Source organism: Mizuhopecten yessoensis, unplaced genomic scaffold, assembly GCF_002113885.1.
Source record: "Mizuhopecten yessoensis strain PY_sf001 unplaced genomic scaffold, ASM211388v2 scaffold10635, whole genome shotgun sequence".
In the NCBI taxonomy this organism is placed as follows: domain Eukaryota; kingdom Metazoa; phylum Mollusca; class Bivalvia; order Pectinida; family Pectinidae; genus Mizuhopecten; species Mizuhopecten yessoensis.
Window position 1 is genome coordinate 1,503,943 of NW_018408645.1, and position 21,314 is coordinate 1,525,256.

The 21,314-nt window shown below is 37.2% G+C and overlaps 1 protein-coding gene across 1 annotated transcript in view; it reads left to right on the plus strand.

Annotated features, from left to right (window-relative positions):
- The window catches only part of LOC110461554, a 70,459-nt gene that overhangs the window by 13,791 nt on the left and 35,354 nt on the right, over window positions 1–21,314 (plus strand). The window contains exons 14-34 of the mRNA XM_021515067.1: window positions 107–197; window positions 1,889–1,966; window positions 4,579–4,654; window positions 4,877–4,926; window positions 5,239–5,430; window positions 6,350–6,397; window positions 7,834–7,870; window positions 8,610–8,698; window positions 8,957–9,156; window positions 9,651–9,682; window positions 10,165–10,292; window positions 10,736–10,805; window positions 11,104–11,171; window positions 11,282–11,362; window positions 12,265–12,305; window positions 14,800–14,937; window positions 15,255–15,342; window positions 16,905–17,022; window positions 19,540–19,655; window positions 20,083–20,193; window positions 20,783–21,128. Of these exons, the coding sequence (XP_021370742.1) occupies window positions 107–197; window positions 1,889–1,966; window positions 4,579–4,654; window positions 4,877–4,926; window positions 5,239–5,430; window positions 6,350–6,397; window positions 7,834–7,870; window positions 8,610–8,698; window positions 8,957–9,156; window positions 9,651–9,682; window positions 10,165–10,292; window positions 10,736–10,805; window positions 11,104–11,171; window positions 11,282–11,362; window positions 12,265–12,305; window positions 14,800–14,937; window positions 15,255–15,342; window positions 16,905–17,022; window positions 19,540–19,655; window positions 20,083–20,193; window positions 20,783–21,128 (2,198 nt within the window). The remainder of the gene's footprint in view (window positions 1–106; window positions 198–1,888; window positions 1,967–4,578; window positions 4,655–4,876; window positions 4,927–5,238; window positions 5,431–6,349; window positions 6,398–7,833; window positions 7,871–8,609; window positions 8,699–8,956; window positions 9,157–9,650; window positions 9,683–10,164; window positions 10,293–10,735; window positions 10,806–11,103; window positions 11,172–11,281; window positions 11,363–12,264; window positions 12,306–14,799; window positions 14,938–15,254; window positions 15,343–16,904; window positions 17,023–19,539; window positions 19,656–20,082; window positions 20,194–20,782; window positions 21,129–21,314) is intronic.

Sequence of the window (21,314 nt, forward strand, 5' to 3'; positions counted from 1 at the left end):
CTGGTTTCGCAGTATTTCTTAAATATTTAGTATGTATAGGAACACCAGTCTTGTATCTGACCTCAATATAATATTGTATAACTTTGTACTTGTTGTATGTATCCAGACTGGAGGTAGACAGTGAGAGGAACGACCTGAAGAGGTATCCCCACGGAGCATACCTGGAAATGGAACACCACCTCCTTACGCTGGCGTTGGTTAGTATATACACAACCTCCTTACGCTGGTGTTGGTTACTATATACACCACCTCCTCACGCTTGCGTTGGTTACTATATACACCACCTCCTTACGCTGGCGTTGGTTACTATATACACAACCTCCTTACGCTGGCGTTGGTTAGTATTTACACCACCTCCTGACGCTGGCGTTGGTTACTATATACACCAACTCCTCATGCTGGCATTGGTTAGTATATACACCACCTCCTTACGCTGGCGTTGGAAATTATATACACCACCTCCTTGCGCTGACGTTGGTTAGTATACACACAACCTCCTTATGCTGGCGTTGGTTAGTATTTACACCACCTCCTGACGCTGGCGTTGGTTACTATATACACCAACTCCTCATGCTGGCGTTGGTTAGTATATACACCACCTCCTCACGCTGGCGTTGGTTAGTATATATACCACCTCCTTACGCTGGCGTTGGTTAGTATATACACCACCTCCTTACGCTGGCGTTGGAAATTATATACACCACCTCCTTGCGCTGACGTTGGTTAGTATACACACCACTTCCTTATGCTGGCGTTGGTTAGTATTTACACCACCTCCTTACACTGGCGTTGGTTACTATATACACCAACTCCTCATGCTGGCGTTGGTTAGTATATACACCGCCTCCTCATGCTGGCGTTGGTTACTATATACACCACCTCCTTACACTGGCGTTGGTTAGTATATACACCACCTCCTCATGCTGGCGTTGGTTACTATATACACCACCTCCTTACACTGGCGTTGGTTAGTATATACACCACCTCATGCTGGCCTTGGTTAGTATATACACCACCTCCTCATGCTGGCGTTGGTTAGTATATACACAACCTCCTTACGCTGGCGTTGGTTAGTATATACACCCCCTCCTCACGCTGGCGTTGGTTAGTATATACACCACCTCCTCATGCTGGCTTTGGTTAGTATATACACCACCTCCTTACGCTGGTGTTGGTTAGTATATACACCCCCTCCTTACGCTGGCGTTGGTTAGTATATACTCCACCTCCTTACCCTGGCGTTGGTTAGTATATACACAACCTCCTTACGCTGGCGTTGGTTAGTATATACACCACCTCCTTACGCTGGCGTTGGTTAGTATATACACCATCTCCTTACCCTGTCGTTGGTTAGTATATACACCACCTCCTTACGCTGGCGTTGGTTAGTATACACACCATCTCCTTACCCTGTCGTTGGTTAGTATATACACCACCTCCTCACGCTGGCGTTGGTTACTATATACCCCCCCTCCTTACGCTGGCGTTGGTTAGTATATACACTACCTCCTCACGCTGGCGTTGGTTAGTATATATACCACCTCCTTACGCTGGCGTTGGTTAGTATATACACAACCTCCTTACGCTGGCGTTGGTTAGTATATACACAACCTCCTTACGCTGGCGTTGGTTAGTATATACACCACCTCCTCACGCTGGCGTTGGTTAGTATATATATACACTGTATAATATACCAAACATTCACATTGTTACAACTTTCACGTATTGATGGTTGCAGTAGAATAAGAAAATAATTAAAGATCTTTAAAATTTAAAGCAATAAATGTATTCTGTATCTGAAATTTACATGGGTTTTTTTATGATTGTTTACAACTCAGGATACAAACATGTTAATGTACTTTGCTATGTTTTAATTTTGTTTAATCAGGTCAGTGAAGTTGTACCACGTGTGAACCAGAGATACCAGTTAAATGTGGATGGGCTGAAATCTGCCCCAGCATCAATGGTAGGTAACACTGAAATCTGCCCCAGCTTCTGTGGTAGGTAACCCTGAAATCTGTCTCAGCTTCTATGGTAGGTAACACTGAAATCTGCCCCAGCTTCTTTGGTAGGTAACCTTGAAATCTGTCTCAGCTTCTAGGGTAGATAACCCTGAAATCTGTCTCAGCTTCTATGGTAAGTAACACTGAAATCTGTCTCAGCTTCTATGGTAGGTAACACTGAAATCTGTCCCAGCTTCTATGGTAGGTAACACTGAAATCTGTCTCAGCTTCTGTGGTAGGTAACCCTGAAATTTGCCCCAGCTTCTTTGGTAGATAATACTGAAATCTGTCTCAGCTACTATGGTAGGTAACACTGAAATCTGTCTCAGCTTCTATGGTAGATAACCCTGAAATTTGCCCCAGCTTCTTTGGTAGATAATCCTGAAATCTGTCTCAGCTACTATGGTAGGTAACACTGAAATCTGTCTCAGCTTCTATGGTAGGTAACACTGAAATTAGTCTCAGCTTCTTTGGTAGATAACACTGAAATCTGTCTCAGCTTCTATGGCAGGTAGCACTGAAATCTGCCCCAGCTTCTATGGTAGATAACCCTGAAATCTGCCTCAGCTTCTGTGGTAGGTAACACTGAAATCTGTCTCAGCTTCTATGGTAGGTAACACTAAAATCTGTCTCAGCTTCTGTGGTAGGAAACCCTGAAATTTGCCCCAGCTTCTATGGTAGGTAACCCTGAAATCTGTCTCAGCTTCTGTGGAAGGTAACCCTGAAATTTGCCCCAGCTTCTATGGTAGGTAACCCTGAAATCTGTCTCAGCTTCTGTGGAAGGTAACCCTGAAATTTGCCCCAGCTTCTATGGTAGGTAACCCTGAAATCTGTCTCAGCTTCTAGGGTAGATAACCCTGAAATCTGTCGTAGCTTCTATGGTAAGTAACACTGAAATCTGTCTCAGCTTCTACAGTAGGTAACACTGAAATCTGTCTCAGCTTCTATGGTAGGTAACACTGAAATCTGTCTCAGCTTCTGTGGTAGGTAACCCTGAAATTTGCCCCAGCTTCTTAGGTAGATAACACTGAAATCTGTCTCAGCTACTATGGTAGGTAACACTGAAATCTGTCTCAGCTTCTATGGTTAGTAACCCTGAAATCTGTCTCAGCTTCTATGGTAGGTAACACTGAAATCTGCCCCAGCTTCTTTGGTAGGTAACCCTGAAATCTGTCTCAGCTTCCAGGGTAGATAACCCTGAAATCTGTCTCAGCTTCTATGGTAGGTAACACTGAAACCTGCCCCAGCTTCTTTGGTAGGTACCCCTGAAATCTGTCTCAGCTTCTCTGGTAGATAACCCTGAAATCTGTCTCAGCTTCTGTGGTAGGTAACCCTGAAATTTGCCCCAGCTTCTATGGTAGATAATCCTGAAATCTTCCTCAGCTTCTGTGGTAGGTAACACTGAAATCTGCCTCAGCTTCTGTGGTAGGTAACACTGAAATCTGCCCCAGCTTCTTTGGTAGATAACACTGAAATCTGTCTCAGCTTCTATGGTAGGTAACACTGAAATCTGTCTCAGCTTCTTTGGTAGATAACACTGAAATCTGTCTCAGCTTCTATGGTAGGTAACACTTAACTCTGTCTCAGCTTCTATGGCAGGTAGCACTGAAATCTGCCCCAGCTTCTATGGTAGATAATCCTGAAATCTGCCTCAGCTTCTGTGGTAGGCAACACTGAAATCTATCTCAGCTTCTATGGTAGATAACCCTGAAATCTGTCTCAGCTTCTATGGTAGGTAACACTGAAATCTGCCCCAGCTTCTGTGGTAGGTAACACTGAATGAAGCGTTGAGAAGATTAGAGAAGAACCTTATAAGAGCTCAAGTGTAGGAGCTTCATTTACATCACAGAAGGCTGAAAGAACTCAAAGAAGGGGCTTACCTCAGATCAGGGAAGAAGCTTTAAGGAACTCAAATCGGAGCTCTCTTCAGATAATCTTGAGTGAGGTTGGAGAAGAAGTTAGAGTGAAAGCAGGAAAATATCTTTCAGGATTGAAGAGAATAAACCTGAGTGAGGTCTGAAAAATTGTTTGAGTGTGCTTTGAATAAAGTTTATGGAATTTGAAAACTGAATGAACGTGAAAAAAACCCACTTAACATAGCAGAGAACCCCAAGACAAACCCCCTGGTCTCACCACCTATGATTGGTAATGGAAATGAGTAGACAGTAGACAGGGAAAACAGTACAAGTAAACTGTCTGTGAGACTATCGAATCTTTGAGGATCACGACTGGCCCATTGCCTAAATTTCTTTATTATAATCTGGAAATATTACCATATATTCTACCTTGTTATTTATAATCAGGTTGTTTAAGATACAATGGGAATATGTCCACATCTGATCATATTCAGAAACAGTAGTTCTGAGCCCCAACAAGCACCCAATGAAACTAATTAGACTTTGAGATGGCTGGATAACTGGGATAACTTTGTATAGAAGACTCATATCTCTCCCAAAAAGTATGGTGACTGGATTGTGTGAGGCCCAGATAATTGATGTCTAAACAAGATTTGGCTATGTATAGTTATCAATAATCAATACAATTTTCTTTTAATTTTGGTATGCTTTTGTTTTAGAATGAGAAGAAATTGGCTAAAAATGACCTGGAGTATTGGGCCAAGGGTATTGGTTACGGACACCAGTTTCGGCCAGGTATTGTCTCCCATCATGTAAATGCATACAAGTATATCACCTGATACTCCAGAGAGATCATTATTGAGAGTCTTTTTCGATGTATATAGAAAGCTAGTTAAAATCATCATAATGCTATCATGTACTTAAAAATGTTGAAAGAGAAAATATTCCATATGAAATGCAGGCAAAATCAAATTAGACTTTCCGTTTTTGTTTCATTTAAATTCATCATTGTTACAGAATGGGACATCAATGCCTACATAGCGGCCCAGAAAGAAAAAGATAACAAGGTAGGTATAAAGTAAAACCTTGATACATGCCTATTTCCAAAATGATGAATCTTATTGAAGAAAAAAATACTGATGTTGTATATTTTGCACATTGCCTGCTGTAATATCACATGTCATGAACAAATATGCTACAAAATTACTTGTAGAGTGGATATTTTTGTCCTAATTTTATTGTCTCCATTAAATGTGATGGTAAAACTAATTTAAAAAGTTGCCTGGTTTATATCGTACAGTGTACAATAAAGCAATATTCATAAAACAAAAATGAATCTTGCAATATGATGTTAACTTTTTTTCCTGATGATTTTTCAGATAGAGGATGCACTACACAAGATCCTTGCAGAGTTTAAGCTGCTGTATGCTAACCATGCCCCGCAACTGAAGCCACGTCCCCCTGGTCAGCCTGATCCCAATGTAGCAGTACCAGACACGGGCCAGTCCATTGACCCTGTCCAGGATATGTACTCGGTAGTGGAGGGGTCAGCTGTCATCCCCTTCATGGAGGTAAAGTAAACCTTTTTAGTAGCAAACTGCAAGACTGAAGGAGCAGGAAAAGGAATGTACCATTATACCCGGTATTTTTTATTTGCACTGTTTTGACCCATTATCTCAGCCACCCCAAGATTAGTTGTCCAACTATCCAGGCCTTTTTTAGGGAAGCAGATCTGTTTTTAGCTTGTCATTAAATAGTTCTAGCTACCACTGGTTCTAAGTTACACATATTTCATTTGGTGACTGGTTGGAACAACAAGATTTGAATTTTGACAGTTCCAGTTGAATTTTGACAGTTCCAGTTGAATTTTGAAGGTTCCTCTTGCTCTGTAGTTGTGCATGTTTAATTTTGAGACTGATTGGAAGAAGAAGTTGGGTGACAAACAGCCATCTTGAATTTTGACACTTGAAGTTTTAAACGTTAACGGTATTTCTCCAGAATTACTTAAGATATCTTTCCAGTGATTGGCCAGTAGGTAAACTTCAATGGAGTGCTATAAAGTCACATGACATAAATAACCTTGACCTATTTCAAATTCACAGGGATCTAATGTGTTAAAAACTTCAACCAACGTTGTTTGAACAAGTCTAGAGCCATGATACTTGGATATGCTATATAAACCAGTTGTGTAAATCTTTCTCTTATTCCTTTGAACAGTTATGTTTTCCATCATATTACCACATACTCTTGCTTGACATAAAAAAAAGAACACAAGCTTGCTATCAGGATTTGAGATCTCAATCCTGTCACCAAACATCATATGTACACATACAAATATATTTGCTATGAAATATTCTTAAGATTTGCGAGACAGAGCCCAAAATGGAGAAAGTACTTTGTAATAACGATTGCTTAAATGTCAAGGTGAGCGATACAGGTCCGCCAGGCCTCTTGTTGCTGTTGTATAATGATGGCTTTATTTTGTTGTAGCAATATTTGAGAGCAGATTCTTTCCTAGAGATATGTAGACATTCAGAAGTAAGTATCATTTACATCAGAACAAATCTGTGTGTATATCTCTTCTTTAAAAGTTGGAATATTTTTTTTAATAAGCTATTCTTAAATATTGACAAATAAGATAATTTTAAATGAATAATATAAGTTTTGCTTCTGATATAAGTTAAATATGAAATTACACAGTCACACATTATATATATCCCTGACAAAGTTCTGTCATAGATCTGTGCTAATACTATGCCTTATGATGAAAATTGTAGTTCTTGACTTCCATTAAGTGGAATATGAAGAGAATTCCGTCCTTATTCAGAAGGCAGTGTTAGATTGAAATTTAATGGTTTTGTTGTACTCTCTTCTGACTAAGAATACAGTACTTTATTGGGTCTGTTGGTCCAGTGGTTAACCCACAAAGACATCAAATTTGATTCTCAGTATGAGCAGAAGATTTTCTGAGAATTTATCTCTTGACCAACATGAATTTTTGGGACTTGTCCCACTTACTTAGGATTGAAGTAAGAGTAGACAACAGTTGCCATGAGAAAATATAAATGGGTGTGTCTATGACCCTACAAAAGTAATTTATGGGTGTGTCCTTGACCCAACATAAGTAGGTTATGGCCATGGGTGAGTCTTTGACTCTACATAAGTAGTTAATGGGTGAGACCTTGACCCTACATAAGTAGGTTATGGGTGTGACCTTGACCCTACATAAGTAGTTTATGGTTGTGTCTTTGACCCTACATAAGTAGTTTATAGGTGTGTCCTTGACCCAACATAAGTAGTTAATGGGTGTGTCCTTGACCCTACATAAGTAGGTTATGGGTGTGTCCTTGACATTACATAAATAGTTAGTAGGTGTGTCCTTGACCCTACATAAGTAGTTAATGGGTGTGTCCTTGACCCTACATAAGTAGTTAATGGGTGTGTCTTTGAACCTACATAAGTAGTTTATAGGTGTGTCCTTGACCCAACATAAGTAGGTTATGGCCATGGGTGAGTCTTTGACTCTACATAAGTAGTTTATGGTTGTGTCTTTGAGCCTACAAAAGTAGTTTATAGGTGTGTCCTTGACCCTACATAAGTAGTTTATGGGTGTGTCCTTGATATTACATAAGTAGTTAATGGGTGTGTCCTTGACCCTACCTAAGTAGTTTATGGGTGTGCACTTGACCCTACATAAGTAGTTGATGGGTGTTTCCTTGACCCTACCTAAGTAGTTTATGGGTGTGACCTTGACTCTACATAAGTAGTTGATGTGTGTGTCCTTGACCCTACATAAGTAGTTTATGGGTGTGACCTTGACCCTACATAACCTGTAGGTTATGGGTGTGTCCTTGACCCAAATTAAAAATTTAAAATCTGGTTAGAAAATATATTGGACAATAAACTACAGCAACTGAATGAGCATCCACCAAATAAATGAAATGTGATAGATGACATTCTGTGTTTCTTTGCAGGTGTATAAATTCATCGTAGATATTATTAAAGAAATTGGTAAGTTTTTAAAGGAGTTATAGAACATTTGTGCTTCATGTTAATTCTACTAATATTGCCTGAAAGCAGGAAATAATAAACACTAAAGCTACTTATACACTACATATTATAGCACACAAAAGTACAGATACATCAGCCCTATTAGTGTACAAACTCTTTCCTAAAGGAAAACTACTTCAGTGAACACATTTGCCTTATATATAAATACCTGTGATTTGTATTAAACAAATATACAATGTATATTACATTATACATGTAACATATTATACATTTTTTGTGTCAGGGTGTAAACATGGAATTAATTAACTTAATATTTAAAAATAGTTTTATGAAGTTTTAACATAAAAAGATTTTTAAAAACAATTCAGCGAACAAAATTATGTGGAAGGAAGGTTCATGTCACTGTAATATGGCATATGTCCTTCAATTGTGCAACTCTGATAAATGCCAAAATACAACTTTTTGAGTGATTCAAATTTGAGATAGAAGCTCCATGCTAGAAGAATAAACACCAAAGTAAATAAGAAGTTTATGGTATGTTTAGAAGCTCCATGCTAGAAGAATAAACACCAAAGTAATAAGAAGTTTATGGTATGTTTTAGCTCTGCTGCATGGTATGACTGTCAAAGTTCCAAGCATTATAATCACATCTCCAGACCTTTGCATAAAGAGAAATTGGATAAATATTTTACTGTACTCAGTATTGTTATGTCATTGTGGGGTTGTCTGCTCTTTACAGCTCGTCAACGCCAGTTACTTCCTCTCTTGTGTTCTCTGTCTAACCAGACGATGTCTATATACCAGCTACTGGAACAACTGGAGAAAAAGGTAGGCGACCTACTGGACACCTAATATATCTGTTTAGATTAGTGATGACAGTATGTTCTCTGTCAAACCAGACGATGTCTATATACCAGCTACTGGAACAACTGGAGAAAAAGGTAGGCGACCTACTGGACACCTAATATATCTGTTTAGATTAGTGATGACAGTATGCAAATATCTGTTTGTATCTGCATGCATCATAGATATTGAAGCAAATGTGTAACCTTAGTGTGTTCTGTAAATACCTCTCTGTGTGTGCAGGCATCCCTTATCCTGAAACACATGTGTAAGGCGGGAAATGGAAGTGTCCCTCGCCCCCAGACAAGCACTGCCCCTGAAGGAGACACCAATGCCATGCCCTTCAATATATTGCCGAATTGCTTCAGTCGGTGTCGTGGTTCAAGCTCCTCCTGCTCGGCACTCGGCACTGATGCAGAGCTTGCAGAGGAAAAACTTGCAAGGTAGATAATATACCATTCCTCACTTAGTTGTTAGTGGGATTTTATTGTTCTTCAACAGTTGTCTTATCCAAATAATTTCCTGTTGGTGATTGATGTTTGAATGTTACAAAACAATATGTATAATAATGTATAATAATTATATTCATGACTGATTGTGTTACTAATTAAGTCAGAGAATATGTCTTACAAATAATCATGTCATATCAGAGTATTATCTTCCAGAATTTCCATCGGCTATGACTTATTTATGTGATACTTATTTGTGAATTCAGCTTAACCATCAATAATGAATTCAAGCAGCATTCGAACAAATATGTTTGCGTAAAGTAAGAATACAAATTGAGTTAATCACAATTAGGTTTCCTCATGAATATTTAAATTTCACAAAAGTAACTGTGCACCAAATTCAAAGTAATTAACAGTAAGTAAATACATGAAATTTGTTGTTTATATGTTCAAGCTTCACTCAGTTTTATGATTTGACTCTTTTGCAGAGAATTTGTGATACTTTTCAACAATGTTAAAGGTAAGGGTTATATAGACTTATAACTGTGGTGTAGATTGTAAGAAAACTTCCACTGGGCTATGTAATCTTTCTGCTGTTGTGGTCAGCACTGGTGTATGTTGTGACACTCATCAATAAATGACCTGTATGTGTTGTAACAATACCAACCCAAACAAACTCGGGGTACATTCAGGATAAACGTAGATGGACTTTGAAAGATAGTCTTATTTTCATGGATGAATTAAATGCTTTTGAATATTTCTAATTTCATTCATGGTCAGTGATAGATGTTGTTTGGTTGATGGTGTTTTTCTAACAACAGTATATCAAACTTTGAGCAATACATAACAAAAAACATTCTATGACATGGCATGACCTTATTGTGACCTCTCATGACCCTGTTGTCACTTCTTAGTAACCCACCACGACCTTGTATGATTCAATTATGACCTGACTTAGGACCACCTATGACCCCAATATGACCCTTGGCCTGATTGTTGTAGATATGATGGCTGTTCAGGGCCTGTCCCCTAGTGGTGAACAGTGTAGTCCCACGGCATCAGCACGGGAGATGTCTATATCTAATGATGGAGGCACGTCCGTCATGGATGTCAGTGTCCAGGTAGACAAGGTAAAGAAATCAATTATTTTACCTCCATGGAAGTAAATGCTAAGACCATGATTTTGCTATCAAACGTTACAATCAGTGTCAACTTTTAAATAAAAATTATCTTCATATCAGATTTATGTATCAAAACTTATTTACATATATACAAACTCAGATAAAATGAGAATGATATAACACACTGGGAAATCAAAAGCTTTACTTTTCATGTCATGTTTCATAAAATATAAAATAGAAGTATGGTTACATTCGATTTTCATAAAATTCAAAAGAATAGATGGAATGAATTTGACATTTTTTCTATCAAGAGTTCAACCAAAATAATGTATTTTGCTATGGATGATAGTACAGCATGTAACCTTTTCAAAATAATGGTACAATGTACTATCTCAATGTATAGGTCCTAAATATATGATAAAACCGTTACCTATTAAATGTTTTGTTTTCAGCTTGATGCGACGGAAGTCCAGTACAAGCAAGTGTTAAGAAATATGCAGTTTTATAGTACAGAATTTTCATGTAAGTACAATGTACCAGTTTTATAGTACAGAATTTTCATGTAAGTACCAGTTTTATAGTACAGAATTTTCATGTAAGTACCAGTTTTTAGTACAGAATTTTCATGTAAGTACCAGTTTTATATTTCAGAATTTTCATGTAAGTACCAGTTTTAGTTTTTTAGAGCATCAATAAAGCAAGCTCAGAATTTCTCTACTGACTATGAATTTAAAGGACTTGCTTATTAAATGAAAGATTTTTTAATTTTTGGGCTTATGCAAGTAATATATTGCATTAATTGTTCTTTTGTGTGTTTAAGTGGAAGGAAACTGGGCCCATCATTATGCAAGTCAGTTTAAAACAGCTCAGAGTTCCCGACAAAACCAGGTACGTGTTTCAGAGTGTCATCTCAGATTTAAAGTGGAAGTGTGAGGAAATTGGTTTTCACTGTATTTAAGTTTATATAAGTTGGAAATACAATTTAATTTTCTTTGCAGATTTTCCGAATTGCCCAAGAACTTTCCTCTTTATCTTCGTCATTGCCTTTAGATTGGTCATCAGCCATCTTCGTGCGAAGTGTAAGTAGATAAATATACTTATTACAACAGTTATTGTCTACAATAGGAATTTGTTTGTCTTAAAATACTATTTGTTTGTGCACAGCATATATTGAGAGTATTTAAATGTATATAAAACATTTATTTCTGTATAACTGACATGTCAGCATTATTCTACAGAATCATAACATCTTAGAGAATAAGCTGAACTGGGTTTTAAAACTCAACATTTTACTGATATTTCAATGATTAAAATTCAAGAAGTGGTTGATGTCAGGAAAAATATTGTCTTCTATAATTTATCAGGGGTCTTTAAAAGCCTAATTACTGATAGGAAATATGCACCCCTTCTTCCAATTAATAGAATTTTTCCCCAACACGGGACAAGCTTTTTTTTTTTTTTTTTTTAAGTTTTAAGTAACCAGAGAAACATTTTTTTTTGTGAAGAGAAAAAATTCTGTATTGTCAGATTGAAATATTGGATTGAGGAGTTGTATAAAGATAATGTAGATTATTTTTTTAACAATTTTGAATTTTCCAAATACATATAGTACCATATTCACTGTAATTAGCACCCTCCCACCTATAAGTACCACTCCCCCTTTTTCGAGAGGAATTAAAATTACTGGTATATGGACCCCTACCCATCTGGTGATCATCGCTTGACTTCATGTGAAGTGGACGAAACACTTGATTTCCAAATGGTAAAAGTTGCACAACTTTTTCTAACATAAGTCACATTTTGTTATTCCACAATTAGCCCTTTGTCAACAATACTGACATCTGTGAGGGTCCTGAATTAGCTTTATATTCGTTTTCTCTCCTGCTACCATCACCCACCCTACCATACCGATAACCTCAGGGATTGTTATTCAGCAGATTGTGTAGATTGTATGTATATAAAGATGTAACATACTTTTCAGGATGATGACAAACTGACGTTAATGAAGGCACTCATTACAGGGTAGGTTGGGTTTATTTAAAAGTAATAGCAAAGTATTTGTTGGTTTTGGAAGAGATCTGTTGCATTCCAAATATATGAATATCTGTTCATGCTTTTATAAATGTCTTTGTTCTGAAACTGACTACCAAGTCTTATATCTTCATTGGTCTGTATTATGAATCTTTGGTTAAGTTTACATGAATATCATCATGGTACAATAACTGTACTTAAATTGTTCTCACGGGAGATAATTCACATCTATAATACTTAACCACATTAATATCATCATGGTACAAGAATTGTACTTAAATTGTTCTCAGGGGAGCTAATTCACATCTATAATACATAACCTAGCACTATCAAACATTCCTAGAGGAGTTAATGTGTACATGTGTAACCTAGTGCCTTCAATAATAGTTTGTACTTTTTCAGTTTAATTCTTATCAGCACATCATTAATATCATCATGGTACAATAATTTTCCTTAAATTGTTCTCAGGGGAGATAATGCGCATCTATAATACATAACCTAGCAATATCAAACATTCCTAGAGGAGTTAATCTGTACATGTGTAACCTAGTGCCTTCAATAATAGTTTGTACTTTTTCAGTTTAATTCTTATCAGCACATCATTAATATCATCATGGTACAATAATTTTCCTTAAATTGTTCTCAGGGGAGATAATGCGCATCTATAATACATAACCTAGCAATATCAAACATTCCTAGAGGAGTTAATGTGTACATGTGTAACCTAGTGCCTTCAATAATAGTTTGTACTTTTTCAGTTTAATTCTTATCAGCACATCATTAATATCATCATGGTACAATAATTGTACTAAAATTGTTCTCAGGGGAGATAATTCACATCTATAATTCATAACCACATGAATATCATCATGATACAATAATTGTACTTAAATTGTTCTCAGGGGAGCTAATTCACATCTATAATACATAACCACACGAATATCATCATGGTAGAATAATTGTTCTTTAATTGTTCCCGGGGAGATAATTCACATCTATAATACATAACCACACGAATATCATCATGGTAGAATAATTGTTCTTTAATTGTTCCCGGGGAGATAATTCACATCTATAATACATACCCACATGAATATCATCATGGTAGAATAATTGTACTTTAATTGTTCCCGGGGAGATAATTCACATCTATAATACTTAATCACATTAATATCATCATGGTACAATAATTTTCCTTAAATTGTTCTCAGGGGAGATAATGCGCATCTATAATACATAACCTAGCAATATCAAACATTCCTAGAGGAGTTAATGTGTACATGTGTAACCTAGTGCCTTCAATAATAGTTTGTACTTTTTCAGTTTAATTCTTATCAGCACATCATTAATATCATCATGGTACAATAATTTTCCTTAAATTGTTCTCAGGGGAGATAATGCGCATCTATAATACATAACCTAGCAATATCAAACATTCCTAGAGGAGTTAATGTGTACATGTGTAACCTAGTGCCTTCAATAATAGTTTGTACTTTTTCAGTTTAATTCTTATCAGCACATCATTAATATCATCATGGTACAATAATTGTTCTTAAATTGTTCTCAGGGGAGATAATGCGCATCTATAATACATAACCTAGCAATATCAAACATTCCTAGAGGAGTTAATGTGTACATGTGTAACCTAGTGCCTTCAATAATAGTTTGTACTTTTTCAGTTTAATTCTTATCAGCACATCATTAATATCATCATGGTACAATAATTTTCCTTAAATTGTTCTCAGGGGAGATAATTCACATCTATAATTCATAACCACATGAATATCATCATGATACAATAAGTGTACTTAAATTGTGCTCAGGGGAGATAATCCACATCTATAATACATAACCACATGTATATCATCATGGTACAATAATTGTACTAAAATTGTTCTCAGGGGAGATAATTCACATCTATAATTCATAACCACATGAATATCATCATGATACAATAATTGTACTTAAATTGTTCCCAGGGGAGATAATTCACATCTATAATACTTAATCACATTAATATCATCATGGTACAATAATTGTACTAAAATTGTTCTCAGGGGAGATAATTCACATCTATAATTCATAACCACATGAATATCATCATGATACAATAAGTGTACTTAAATTGTGCTCAGGGGAGATAATTCACATCTATAATACATACCCACATTAATATCATCATGATACAATAATTGTACTTAAATTGTGCTCAGGGGAGATAATTCACATCTATAATACTTAACCACATTAATATCATCATGGTACAAGAATTGTACTTAAATTGTTCTCAGGGGAGATAATTCACATCTATAATACATAACCTAGCAATATCAAACATTCCTAGAGGAGTTAATGTGTACATGTGTAACCTAGTGCCTTCAATAATAGTTTGTACTTTTTCAGTTTAATTCTTATCAGCACATTTCTGTATGTAACGTTTGACCTTTGATCTGTTTACACCATTTATTCACCGTTTGTTTTCCAGCCCTGAGGGAACGCCCTACTCAGGAGGTTGTTATGTGTTTGATATATACTTTCCCCCTGCCTATCCTAAGTCCCCGCCGCTGGTGAATCTACAGACCACTGGCTCAGGAAAGGTCCGCTTCAACCCCAATCTTTATGCGTAAGTGTGTGTGGCTTGTATATATTAGATAACCAATTCTGATTCAATAGATCACTGACAGTGAGTCCATTACAATTCTCATAGATGATGAATGGATTCAGTAGGTAAAGCATAATTGTAGATACTCTAAAATGTTCTAGAGAAATATATATTGTGTACTAAATTCTCATGATGATGTACTTTATCAACACAATGTTTTGTTTTAGTCTTCCATACCAAAATGTGTATCGAAGGAAAGTCTTTCTATGCTAATTTTAATTTCAATACCATTAACTTGAGCATGACTTGACATGTGTAATCTTAATTTTATTTGTTAGATGTGGAAAGGTGTGTTTATCTCTACTTGGAACCTGGGAAGGACAGAAAGGGGAACAATGGAACGAAAAAACCTCTACTGTACTCCAGGTAAGAAAGAAGCCTGGTCATTCACTGTAATACAGGAAAGGACACATAGTCACAAATCTTTACAGCATAATTTATTTTTGGTGAGCTTATGCCATACTGTGGCGTCCGTATGACACCATTTTCTTTAAACGACTTCTTCTTCTTAACAACTGATTGGAATTTAACTAAATTTAACTGGAACCATCCCTAGGTCGTGGAGATTTAAAATTGTACAAATGGTAGGGCTGACCCCCCCCCCCAGGGGGCTGAGGGGCGGGTCCAAAAGGGGGCAATTTGGCTATATTGCTTTAAGCGACTTCTTCTCTGGACTCAGGGCTAAGGGGTGGCCTAAACTTGGAAATGGTTGAGATCCCCACCGTATAACCATATATACAATTGCTGAGTATTAAGAGATGAATGCACATATGCTTCCCGGATGGCCATGGGGTCTGCCCCACCCTTGGAGACTCCACCCCTGGGTCCTAACTTTGAAATGGTTAAGATCCCCACCCCCAAATTATATATACAATTGTTGGGCATGAAAATTCGAATGCAGTCAAGATACATGTATTATAATTGACCCCAGGGTCTGTCCCACCCGTGCAGACTTAACCCCTGGGTCATAACTTTGAAACAGTTGAGATCCCCACCGTATAACCATATATACAATTGCTGAGTATTAAGAGATGAATGCACATATGCTTCCAGGATGGCCATGGGGTCTGCCCCACCCTTGGAGACTCCACCCCTGGGTCCTAACTTTGAAATGGTTAAGATCCCCACCCCCAAATTATATATACAATTGTTGGGCATGAAAATACGAATGCAGTCAAGATACATGTATTATAATTGACCCCAGGGTCTGTCCCACCCTTGCAGACTTAACCCCTGGGTCATAACTTTGAAACAGTTGAGATCCCCACAAGATCCCCACCCCAAAACTATTAATAACAAATGCTGGGCAAAAAGAGACAAATGCAGTCATGATATTAGAAATTATCCTGGGGTCTGGCCACAACCCTAGAGACCTAGTTTCTGAGTCACAGCTTGGAAACAGTTGAGATCCCCACCCCATAACCATACATAAAATTGCTGGGCATGAAAAATCTAATACAGATATGCTACAAGGATTGGCTTTGGGGTCTGGCATATTCCCTTGGATCTCATTTGGAGAATATTTTGCCAGGATTGCACCCTCTGGGCCTCTTGTATCAGTCTTGCCGTCGGTAAATGACTCCACCTCAGTAACAAAGGGTTGTTTCAAAAGCTTGGCCTCAAGGTCTTGCATGGATCTTTAAATTTGAGGTATAGTATTTGTTTCTGCTCTATTGTGTAGCCTTATTTTCTGTATGTGTACTTTGTTCCCTAATCTATGTTAGATAAAGGTACTGACAAACTCAAAAGATTAGAGCATGTTTTCTCAAGAAAGGAGTGTCTTGGCTACAAAATTGGCAATTTTTTATCTGGAAAATATTGAGGCAAGAAAGTGCTGTATCAAATCATCAACATAAAAGCATTCAAAATAATTAGTCACATTAATGTTTTTTTAATGTCTTAACATTTAAATTAATTTTAAATGGCAGGTGCTTGTGTCCATCCAGTCTCTCATCCTAGTACAAGATCCTTACTTCAATGAGCCTGGCTTTGAGCTGGAGATCGGGACGGAGGGAGGTAAAAAGCACAGTGACGAATATAATGCAGGTAAACATATCTTCTCAAAAGCTATCCCCATGTACATGAACAGTCAAGCCAAATTTGTCATCATATATGTTTGAGCCCCATATCAAAATATGGTCAAGCCTCATTGTCTTCATATAAAGTTGAACTCCTTTGACCTTGACTCTATGACCATTGTAAACATTTTGGTAACCTTGACCTTTGACCTTGTTTTAGATTAAAAGTATGTGAGCAGGGCATCTGTGTCTTACAGACACATTTCTTGTACTACATACACAGTCAAGATTATTGGTCCACATATACAGTCAAGCTTATTTGTTCACATATACAGTCAAACTTATTTGTCCACATACACAATCAAGCTTATTTGTCCACAAACACAATCAAGCTTATTTGTCCACATATACAGTCAAGCTTATTTGTCCACATACACAGTCAAGCTTATTTGTCCACATACACATTGAAGCTTATTTGTCCACATATACGGTCAAACTTATTTGTCCACATACACAGTCAAGCTTATTTGTCCACATTCACAGTGAAGCTTATTTGTCCACATATACAGTCAAGCTTATTTGTCCACATACACAGTCAAGCTTATTTGTCCAAATATAGTCAAACTTATTTGTCCACATACACAGTCAAGCTTATTGGTCCACATATACAGTCAAGCTTATTTGTCCACATACACAGTCAAGCTTATTTGTCCACATACACAGTCAAGCTTATTTGTCCAAATATAGTCAAACTTATTTGTCCACATATACAGTCAAGCTTATTGGTCCACATATACAGTCAAGCTTATTGGTCCACATACACAGTCAAGCTTATTTGTCCACATACACAGTCAAGCTTATTTGTCCAAATATAGTCAAACTTATTTGTCCACATACACAGTCAAGCTTATTGGTCCACATATACAGTCAAGCTTATTGGTCCACATACACAGTCAAGCTTATTTGTCCACATACACAGTCAAGCTTATTTGTCCAAATATAGTCAAACTTATTTGTCCACATATACAGTCAAGCTTATTGGTCCACATATACAGTCAAGCTTATTGGTCCACATACACAGTCAAGCTTATTTGTCCACATACACAGTCAAGCTTATTTGTCCAAATATAGTCAAACTTATTTGTCCACATATACAGTCAAGCTTATTGGTCCACATATACAGTCAAGCTTATTGGTCCACATACACAGTCAAGCTTATTGGTCCACATATACAGTCAAGCTTATTTGTCCAAATACACAGTCAAGCTTATTTGTCCACATACACAGTCAAGCTTATTTGTCCAAATATAGTCAAACTTATTTGTCCACATATACAGTCAAGCTTATTGGTCCACATATACAGTCAAGCTTATTGGTCCACATATACAGTCAAGCTTATTGGTCCACATATACAGTCAAGTCCAATCCTATTGTCCTGCTTATCAAATTTTTGTGAAGGAATGCAACTATTCCGTCTTTGCGTATTGCAGAGTTATCTTCTCTTGGGAGCAGGGATTGATTGTTACGTCACTTGTTTGTGAGAGTAACGTCATCAATTTTTGTGAGAACGACGTAATTTTCTCGCACAAACCAATGACGTAACAATCAATACCTGCTCCCATGAGAAGATGACTCTGCAATACGCAAAGACGGAATAGGGGAATACTGTATTCTTGAGATACCTTTGTCTAGAATCAAATGTAAAATGCAAAGTAATTGCAATTAACAGTTTTTCTTTCAGAGGTTTTATTACCATGCTTTTTCAACATTTTAACACTTCTACTAAAATTATTGTTCTATAGTAAATACATTAGGTTGCTGCAATTTTATTGATAAAACAACAGCAGACATATTGCAATTTTAACTCACCTGGCCTAAAAATCCTTTCATTACATGACCAGGATGGGGGAGTCAGTTTTGACTTATTTTGGTATAGAGCATAGTTGGGCAAAGGGACTCTACGTTGTATAAATGGAGGGTGTGACCACCACTGGGAGATGAAGGGCAGGGCCCAATATGGAAAATAAAGGTTAATCTTTAAAATCCTATTTCTCTAGAATGGGTAAGGCATTTTAAATACAGCATCCTTGGACCAAAGTAATTCACCATTGAATAATTGGAGGGTTTGGTGCCCCTTAGGGAAGAAAGGTAGGACCCAATATGGAAAACAGATCTTAATCTAAAGTCCTTTTCCTTCAGTACAGACAGAAGAAATTTATCTTAAGTTGGTCTGGAGCATCCTGCAGCAAAGGGGACTCGGTGTTGTTTAAATGAAGAGGATGTTCCCTGAAGAAAGGGACCCAATTAGGAAATTAGGATCGCTTTCATATTTAGTAGGAATAATATTGGTAATTGATTTTGACTAATTTGGTATCGGTACATCCTTGAAAGAGTTGCATAAATAAAGAGTGTAACTGCTTCATAAGGGCTGGACCCAATGGGGGAAATACAGATAAAATAGAAATGTGTACTCCTTCCCTGTGCCTTATTTGTTATTTATCAATATTAGCAATAGTGGGTTTGTTTAACCTGGTTTTTCTTACAGATTGTTGTTATAACAACATAAAATATGCCATGATTGGCCAGCTTCAGAACCCACCACCAGAGTTTGCAGACATAATCAAAACACATTTTTACCACAAAAAGAAGAAGATTTTAGAGGTATGTATGAACTGCATATAGAATCGGCCACTGTAGGGTGTGTTCGAGTAATAGTGACTACAGTAGCTGCCGTTGACAGACCTGTGTTAATATGCAGAATATATATATTAGTAAGTAAAATATCAGAATAAGTTTACCTTCATAAAAAGTCGGTTCTGTTTTGAGATTAAGTGCCGTTTTTTTAGAGGTGAGTTTTGCCATAACTCGAGTTAACAAGTAACCTGTATTGAATGGTCACTTTGACTCGTTCTTCACACAAAGCATGTGTAGGAATAATTGTTTGGCTTATATTTTACAGTTAGATAGTTGTCCATATTTTTGGAAAACATCCTAAAATCCAGAAGTATTTTGAATGAAGAAAATGATGCACATTGCATCATCAGCAATCACAATAACAGTATAAATTTAAATGATGTTTTACCTTCAGGAGGTGGAGGGCTGGGCAAACAAATACTCCAATCGGCGACTCGGAGGTCTCTTGCCTAGTCTGAAACAGGAACTCAAGAAACTACATCCACCACCTAGCATGAATGGGCCCTCCTGAAAGCTTGTTGCTCTAACCTACAGGATCAATGGACCAACCATAGCATGTGCACACTGCGTTATTCATCTCCACTTTGGCTAAATCTGTGATTATTTTTGTAACTATACTAATTACAGACTATTGTATGAATACCTAGCAGAATATGTGTAACCAGGGGTCAAGTTCTGTTGTCAAGACAATATCCCCTCATACTACATAAACCAGTGGTGAAGTTAAATTGAGAAGACAACCCTCTTCATGCTTCATGTTTCCAGGGGTCAAGTTCTGTAGTCAAGAAGACCTCACTAATACCACATGTAGCCAGGGGTTAAGTGCTGTAGTCAAGGTGATGTCCCTCATACTACATGTAACCAACAGTCAGGTTCAAACTACATCAATAAATGGTCCTTTTCCATAACCAGTGTGACCCCTTTCATATTACATGTAACCAACAGTCAAGTTCTGTTATCAAAATGACCCCTGCCATCAGTACATGTAACCAACAGTCAAGTTCTGTTATCAAAATGACCCCTGTATTGAATGGTCACTTTGACTCGTTCTTCACACAAAGCTTGTGTAAGACTGTTGTACATGTAACCAACAGTCAGGTTCTGTTATCAAAATGACCCCTGCCATCAGTACAGGTAACCAACAGTCAAGTTCTGTTATCAAAATGACCCCTGCCATCAGTACAGGTAACCAACAGTCAAGTTCTGTTATCAAAATGACCCCTGCCATCAGTACAGGTAACCAACAGTCAAGTTCTGTTATCAAAATGACCCCTGCCATCAGTACAGGTAACCAACAGTCAAGTTCTGTTATCAAAATGACCCCTGCCATCAGTACAGGTAACCAACAGTCAAGTTCTGTTATCAAAATGACCCCTGCCATCAGTACAGGTAACCAACAGTCAAGTTCTGTTATCAAAATGACCCCTGCCATCAGTACAGGTAACCAACAGTCAAGTTCTGTTATCAAAGTGACCCCTGCCATCAGTACATGTAACCAACAGTCACAGTAACCCCTCTTCATGCTTCATTATTTAAGTGTTAAGTTCTTTTTTCAAGGCAACCTCTTCGTATATTACCAGGGGTTGAACTTTATTGTAAAAGCAACCTCCTTCATACTACATGTAA